Below are 7,663 nucleotides of genomic sequence, written 5' to 3' on the forward strand. Positions count from 1 at the left end.
GCATTCCACAAGCCCGACCTGCCCAGCTGTCACCAGGCTCTGCGTTGTCATTTTTGTCTTATTAAGTGCGAGAGCCTCAGCTCGAGGCTCAGGCTGGCAAAAATCAATGTTTTCCCATCGAAGGAAATGCTTCCAAACCTCCGTGTTTTTCCAAAGGGCTGTAAATAACGCTGCAGACGGCGGCTCCCACAGCACCGGGGACAACAGCTCCATTACTGCTCTGAATTCACGTCCCCACGGAGCCTTGGCTGCCCTTGGGTTTGGGAGCTGGTGGCTGGGAGATGCCCAGGGAGCCGGGGCTCAGCACCATCGACCTGGCACGACTGGCTGGGTGAGATGGAGCCTTGGCCACACCAGGGGGTCCATGAGGAGCTGGGATTTGCTCCTGAGAGCCTGGTGTGTGCTCCAGAGTGGCAGGAGCAGGACTGGAGGTCCCTGGAGGGGTCTGGGACTGGCAGCTTGGCTGGGGGGAGTGACAGAGCTGCATGTGATGGGGACAGACTCGGTTCTGTGATAGAATCCCAGAGTTGTGGAATGGTTTGGGTTGGAAAAAGACCAAAAGCTCATCTCATCCCACCCCTGCCATGGGCAGGGATACCTTCCACTATCCCAGGGTGCTCCTGGGACACTTCCAGGGATGGGGCAGCCACAGCTTCTCTGGGCACCCTGTGCCAGGGCCTCACCTCCCTCTCAGGGAAGGATTCCTTCCTAACATCCAATCTAAACCTGCTCCCTATCCATGAGCAATTTATCCCCATCCATCCTCACAGCGGCAGCATCCTTTAGCTGAAATATCTCCTCTCCGTTCCCTGGGATGTATTTATAGGCTGATCCCATCCCCTCCCGCTCTGCCGGGCTGTCCATGCCATGTGCAGGCTCTTGCATAAGCAGCTCCCAGCTCTGCCCATCCATCCCCGCTGTTTTCCCGCTGTTCTCCCCTCCCTGTGATTTGTAGCTCTGCGGTTTCCCAGGCCAAGATGCATCTCCAGGGTCGGCGGCATTTTAATCGTTCACAGCAGATTTTAAAGCCGTGCTCTGCCCGAGGTGATGGATTTGGTCCCGCTGGGATGTGGGAGTCGGGCTGTAGTTGAGGTTCCTGTCTGGGTGAATTATTCACCTCCGTGCGGTGCTGGCTCCAGAGGAGGTTGAGGCGGCAGCAGAACAAGTCCGAGCTCGTGTGGGTGAGCAGTGCCAGGGAAAAGGGCTCCCACGCCGATTGCTGGGTGCTGCAAACCGGCTGTGCCGCTCTGGCCGCGGCCAGCACCGGGGTGGATGCGGCACATGGCATCGGGGGGTGACTCAGCTGCCACCTGCGCTGTCCCCAGCTCACCCTGCAGGAAATGAGTCAGGTTTTAAGGAAGGAAAAATGTTAAGATGATGGGGCAAGAGTCCTTCCTGCACCAGGAGCAGGGAGGTGTTGGTCGCAGGAGGGAGACCGGGATGGAGGGTCACGGGTGGTGCTCAGGTAGGGGCACCTCGCTCACTGTGACCTCTCCACAGAGTCTGGGAAAAGGAAGGTGGGAACGCCCTGTTACTGTTCCCACCATCCACACCTGGGGGGTGAGCTCAGCTCTCACCTGCCCTGGCACCCAGGAGCTCCCTCGGTCTCGCCATTGGCTGGAGATGCTCTTTCTCCTGCCAAAAGGCTGCGTGGGGAGGTGAGGAATCACAGAATCATGGAATGGGTTGGGTGGGAAGGGACCTTAGAGCTCATCCAGCTGCACCCCCTGGCATGGACAGGGACACTCCAGTAGCCCAGGTGAGATGGGGACAGATGCAGAGCAGGGGCTGATCTGTGTGTGCCTCTTCCCCTGCAGAGATGGACACCTTCAGCACCAAGAACTTGGCCCTGCAGGCCCAGAAGAAGCTCCTGAGCAAAATGGCCACCAAGACCATCGCCAACGTCTTCATCGATGACACCAGCAGCGAGATCCTGGACGAGCTGTACCGCGCCACCAAGGAGTACACCCACAACCGCAAAGAGGCCCAGAAGATCATCAAAAACCTCATCAAGATCGTGATGAAGCTGGGGGTTCTCTACCGCAATGGGCAGTTCAGCTCCGAGGAGCTGCTGGTCATGGAGCGCTTCCGCAAGAAGGTTCACACCTTGGCCATGACGGCCGTCAGCTTCCACCAGATAGACTTCACCTTCGACCGCAGGGTCATGTCCAGCGTCCTCACCGAGTGCCGGGACCTGCTGCACCAGGCTGTCAACGGGCACCTGACGGCCAAGTCCCACTCGCGCATCAACCACGTCTTCAACCACTTTGCGGACTACGAGTTCCTGTCGGCTCTGTACGGCCCGGCCGAGCCCTACCGCACCCACCTCAAGAGGATCTGCGAAGGGGTCAACAAGATGCTGGAGGAGGACAACATCTGAGGCTGGCCCAGGCGGGCTCTTGGCAGCCAGACTCTGCCTCCCGCGAGGCCGAAGATGCGGTGTCTGCTTTGACCTTCACCGGGCTCGTCCCCTCCTCCCCTCTGCAGTGCTCACTTGTGTTCTCCTCGTTTCTACAAAAGACTGAACCTCTTGACTTTGTCTCCCCCTTGCCCAGGGTCTGCAAAGCCCTCCCTGCGCTGGGTTGAGCCCTCTCCAGGGCATCCTGGGATTTTGGGCCCCTGCTGTACAGTTTGATTTCCTTTGCCCACCAAGTGCCTTTAGCTGAGAGTCCAAGGATTTGGACTCTTTGCCTTGAACTCGGTTGTAACCCTCTGGGGGGAAACCAAAGACTTGTGCTGTGAAGCACCTCCGAGGTGTCTCTGAGGAGGTGGGACGTTGTTGGGGTGAACAGTTCTGAGACCCCGTAGCTGGAGGGTTGTGGAACTCCGGTTTTCTTCCAGCAGCTCCACAGCATGGTGGGAGCAAATCATGGTCCAGACTTGTGCTGCCCGGGCAGGAAGGTGCTTCTGTGTGTACTTTAGTGTCCTCAAAGACAAGTCCTTGTGACCAGGAGGGTCCCTCCTCACCTGGGTGAGGGCAGGGAGGGAGCTGGGGGGAGCTGCTCCTTCCCTGGACCCTGGGAACCACCCAACACCCAACTCCCCACGGGCCTCCAGCAGCCGGTGCCACCTGGCAGCTCCAGCGCTGTCCTCGGTGGTTATCCAAAGCTGCCCCTGGGATTTCATCCCTTTTCCATGCCCTTGACTGAGTGATGGTTGTTCATTTTTAGCAAACTCTGTAGCCCTGATGAGTTATTTAAATAAACTCACCCGTGTGGCCTGGGAGCTCCGTGCAGTTGTTCCAGCGGTGGTGACAGTGACAAAATGAGCCCTGGGACAGCTGGGTTTGTCCCCAGCTGGTGATGGCTCTCTGTGCCCTGGCATTGCTGCTGGTTGTGCTGTCCCTGCTCAATGGCCCAGCAGCTCCTGGCTTTGCAGGGACAAGGGGAAATGGCTTCCCACTGCCAGAGGGCAGGGGTAGATGGGTTATTGGGAAGGAATTGTTCCCTGTGAGGGTGGGGAGGCCCTGGCAGAGGTTGCCCCATCTCTGGAAGTGTCCAAGGCCAGGCTGGAGGGGGCTTGGAGCAATCTGGGATAGTGGAAGGTGTCCCTGCCATGGCAGGGTGGGACTGGATGAGCTTTAAGGTCTCTCCAAAGCCCAACCATTCCATGATTTTGTGAGATCCCGCTCCCAACAGACACCCACGTGTGCTCCTCTGCACCCCTGCATCCCCTCCCTGCTCAGCAGGAGCCCAAAAGCAGAGCCCTGGCAGCAGGAAGCAGGGGGTGACTCCAGAGTCACAGGGGACAGCCTGGAACAGCGTCTGCTCTCGGAGCGGGGATGCTCCGGCCGCTCCCAGCACGCTGAGCTGGGCTCTGAGCACTGAAAATTTGCCCTTTTAGCATCCCAGACACCACAGTTGCAGCTGGCCTTATCTCCGTGACCTTCTTGTGCCTCCTGTTCCATGGATGTCTCCAGGCACGGGCGGCTCCCGCTCGCTGCTCCCTTTCCACCGCTGGCACTGATAACTCTGAGCCTTAGAAGATTAAATAAAAGACACAAAGGCCCTATCTCTGTCGTTTCACAGGCCTGGCTCCAGCTGTCACAGAGATTTGTGTGACACAGCTTGGGGTGGGGGCGAAGCTCATTCACAGGGGGCTGTGGAGAACACGGCCAGGAGCCCAGGAGGTGCTGGTCCCTCAGGAGGGCAGGGGCCAGTGGCCTTTGAGAACAACTCCTGTCTCCCCTGGGCTGGTGTGTCCCTGTCAGGAGCGTGCTGGAGAGGAGCTGGGAATCCCAGGCAGGTGTGGTGGCATGGGGCCGAAGGATGCCCAGCCAGAAATGCTTCACTATTCCCAAAATCTGTGTCTGTGTCAGCTGCAAGAACCCCCCTAAACCCTCTGCAGGCCCCAAATTCCTGTGGGACACCTCAACTCGTCCTGGCCAAGCAGCAACAAAGGTCCATCCAGCTGGAGAGGGAAGGAGGGACAGAGCAGAGCAACTTCAGGCCAGAGCATGATGCTTTATTTCTTTATTTGTGCTGTATTTACACAGGAAAGGAATTGCATATTCCCTGTTATTACTCTGGATAAGAAAAAAATCACTTTTCTGTAGGTATAAAATAGTCCCGTGGTTGTGCTGAGACGTGGAAGTGTTGCTTGGATTGATTCCTGGTTGTGTCAGAGTAAGCTGCTCTGCCTTCCCCCCATCCAAGCTATCCCAGCCCAGCTCTGGATCCACTCCAGCCACACACTCGCCACGGAATCAGAGCTTTGGCCAACTCCCTCCCTTCCTCCCCCTAAATTAATTATTTCCTCCTGTCACGCTGCTGGAGAGAGAAATCCCATCTCCCCTCCAGAGACTACAGAGTTAACAACTTCCCTTTAGCAAGCCCTGCTTAAATCCAGCCACTTATCTCCCTGCCTTGCTCTTCCCGGCGAAGCAGATAAGGAGCCCCTTTCCTCGGGAGCTTTTCGTGCTCGGCAGCTCTGCCAAGCAGGAAGGGGCACAGGAGGATCGGGAGCCTCCCGGGAGGTTTCCAGCTGCAAAGCACGGTGTTACTCTGACACAAGACACAACAAATCTGTCCTCACGCCTCCACGCCCCACTCGTGTCGGTCCCCAGCACATTTCAGTATGGAAAACATAAAAGGTTCGGCCAACCAAAAGAAAAACCCCGCGGGTAACCAGGAAATCCCTTCACTGCCACGCTGGTCCGGCCAAGCCCCCTGCCCGGGGCCGGCCTCGGGGTCACAGCTCGTCACGGGGGGTTTTTGCCACAATCATGAGTTTGGACAGCTCGAAACGGAACTTGCCTTCCCTGTGAGACACTGGGGAGAAGAGAGAAAAGCCCAGGATCAGCAGATGGGAAAGCAGGAACAAAACAGCCCCGCTGGGCCCTTTCCAGGGTGCCAGGCATTGCTCTTCCCGCTCCTGCACACGCCAGGCTGGGGGAGAAACCCCTCCTTCCCCCTTGGAATTTAACTGGGATGGGACCCACAAAATCTGGCTGCCAGTGGTGGACTGAGAGCACTGTACCCCTGGCTCCATGGCACTGGCACCAGTATTTGAGCCTAAACTGGCCACTGGCCTGTGTCCCACACCAGCCCCTCTCTCGCAGCTCTCTCCAGCACAGACCTGTTGTTTCAGTGATTTCAAATTCTTCCTGTTTCAAGGGGATGTCGCTCTGGGCACCCACAGCAGCCTGAGACTGAAACAGGAAGGAAGGAGGTGTAAGAGGCTGAGGCAAGCCAAGGAGTCACAGCACTTCAACCAACCAAACAACAGTGAGAACGAACAGGTCTGTGATTTATGCGCAGTGAAAGAACTAAGCGCACAAAGGAAAAGTGAAGGAAAATCTCCATCTGTTTTTCCATTTCCTATTAAACTGTGGACTCGTGTGAGTGAAAGCCTCACCCCTGGAAACTGGGAAATGGAAGAATGAGCCAGACAAAAACACCAGCCGAGGTTTGGTTTGCTTTGTCACCTGCAATTTGTTGAGGCAATCCAAGACTCCTTCTGTGCCCTGATGCCTTTGGAGCCCCCTCCCAGCAAATCCCTGGGACTGAGAGGGCAGGAACACAGCAGAGCAGGCTGCCCACCTGCAGCCCCTCTCCTGCCTGCCACCAGTCTCTAATTAGGGACATGATGGAGCACATTTTATGGCACAGATGTCTAATAAATGTTTTCCACATCTAATTCATGTTTTATAGCAGCCTCCCACACTCCTGCTTCCCCGGGATCAGCTGGGACTTACATAAGCCATGGCATACTCTATCTTGGCTCCTTTCACTTCAGCTTTAAACTGGGTAAAGAAGAGATAAGACTTTCCTTGGGGCCTGAAAGAAGAAAGCAGAGCCTTTGTCAGCAGCACAGAGGGTGGAGGTGCAGAGGAGTGAAGGATTCCTGGCTCCTTCCCTCCCTCCCTCCCCCCACAGGCACCTCTGGATCTCCTGTAGCTTTTGTGCAGCGCGGGGAAGAGGGGAGCACAGAATTGATAAACCAAAAGCTGCACGAAAAGCCCCCAGAGCCACAGCATCCCTGGGAGAGGGAAATCCTCCCTGCAGAGATGCAAGTCCACCTGGGAAGCAGGGTCCTTATGCCTTCCCCACATCCACCCAGCCGTGGTGGTTTTGCTCAGGACACACCTCCAGATGGAGCAGGAGAAGAGCCCGCTGTCCTCGCTGACTCCAACGTTCATCTGCCATTGCTGCACAGGGGAGATCCAGAGTCAGCGTGGGGAAAACCCTCCGAGGCCAATCCCTCCCCTCCAGCTGCAGCAGGAGCTCCAAAATAACCCAACACAACCACCCAGCACTCGCCGGCGGCCCCTTCTGCTCCCTCCTCGCCACAGTTACAATTGTGCTCTTCCACAAAACAGTCACCAGTCTCGTTTCCTTTTAGGCTACAAAAAAGGAGCCGATTCCAACAGGACCAGGACGTGCCCGGGGCTAGCCCAGCTCACCTCGTTTGTGCCGCCCTGGGCCGAGTAGGTGAAGGTGCAGCCGTAGTCCCCCTGCCAGGAGAGAGGAACAGGAGCAGCCTCGCTTCAGCACGAGCTGTTCTTCCATAGAATCGAGGAATTGCTGAGGTTGGAAAAGCCCTCCAAGACCATCAAGTCCAACTGTTCCCCAGCACTGCCAAGGCCACCACTGCCCCATGTCCCCAAGTGCCACATCCACACGGCTTTAACTCTCCAGGGATCGGGATTCCGCCCCTGTGCCAGTGCCTGACCTCCCTTTCCATCAAGAATTTTCCCCAATACCCAGCCTAAACCTCCCCTGGCACCACCTGAGGCCATTTCCTCCTGCCCAGAGTGCTGGGGTGAGGGACCCCCAGCCCCTTCCCCACTGGGGCCCTTCCCGTTCTGAGCCGCCTTCCCATGAGGACCCTTCTTTCTTTAAGACCCCCCTGCCCTCGGCATACCTCATCCCTTCGGAACCCCCCTTCTCCTGGGGTCCCGTTATCCATGTCACGTCTCCATTCCTGGGGCTCTCCTCTCTACAGACACCGTCCCACCTTGGGGATCTACTTGCCCTGGGGACCCCCTTCTGCTGGACAACCCCACTTGGGGACTCCTTCCCCTCGAGGACCCCCTTCTCAGTGGAGGCTCCGTCCCTCCCTGAGTCCCCCCGTTCTCTCCGGGTCCCCCCGCCTTTGCAGCCCCCTTTGGGGACCCCTCTGTCCCCGGGGACCCCCCACCCGGGCGCCCCGCCCTCCCTCG

General features: G+C 57.5%; 2 protein-coding genes across 2 annotated transcripts in view; one reads left to right on the plus strand and one right to left on the minus strand.

Annotated features, from left to right (window-relative positions):
* The window catches only part of TNFAIP8L1 (TNF alpha induced protein 8 like 1), a 4,087-nt gene extending 862 nt beyond the window's left edge, over positions 1-3,225 (plus strand). The window contains exon 2 of the mRNA XM_017742486.1: positions 1,818-3,225. Within this exon, the coding sequence (XP_017597975.1) occupies positions 1,820-2,380 (561 nt within the window). The 5' untranslated portion in view covers positions 1,818-1,819 and the 3' untranslated portion in view covers positions 2,381-3,225. The remainder of the gene's footprint in view (positions 1-1,817) is intronic.
* Positions 3,226-4,443: 1,218 nt separating this feature from the next.
* Positions 4,444-7,533, minus strand: MYDGF (myeloid derived growth factor). The gene is made up of 6 exons (XM_017742487.1): positions 7,366-7,533; positions 6,905-6,955; positions 6,588-6,649; positions 6,197-6,278; positions 5,578-5,650; positions 4,444-5,270 (listed from the first exon to the last, which is right to left on the minus strand). Exons 1-6 carry the CDS (start codon positions 7,408-7,410, stop codon positions 5,191-5,193), a joined length of 393 nt encoding a protein of 130 aa, XP_017597976.1. The 5' UTR covers positions 7,411-7,533; the 3' UTR covers positions 4,444-5,190.
* Positions 7,534-7,663: the final 130 nt, after the last annotated feature.

The sequence above is a fragment of the Corvus brachyrhynchos genome, unplaced genomic scaffold (genome assembly GCF_000691975.1).
Source record: "Corvus brachyrhynchos isolate BGI_N302 unplaced genomic scaffold, ASM69197v1 scaffold158, whole genome shotgun sequence".
NCBI classification, from domain to species: domain Eukaryota; kingdom Metazoa; phylum Chordata; class Aves; order Passeriformes; family Corvidae; genus Corvus; species Corvus brachyrhynchos.

What these genes read in the sequence shown, in the direction of transcription:
- MYDGF (XM_017742487.1), bottom strand. Translation starts at nt 7,410, where the DNA reads ATGGATAACGGGACCCCAGGAGAAGGGGGGTTCCGAAGGGATGAG. An exon ending in CCCAGGGCGGCACAAACGAG is followed by an intron (nt 6,650 to 6,904) that starts GTGAGCTGGGCT and finishes TCCCCTGTGCAG; the next exon opens with CAATGGCAGATGAACGTTGG. An exon ending in TGAAATCACTGAAACAACAG is followed by an intron (nt 5,271 to 5,577) that starts GTCTGTGCTGGA and finishes TCTTCTCCCCAG; the next exon opens with TGTCTCACAGGGAAGGCAAG.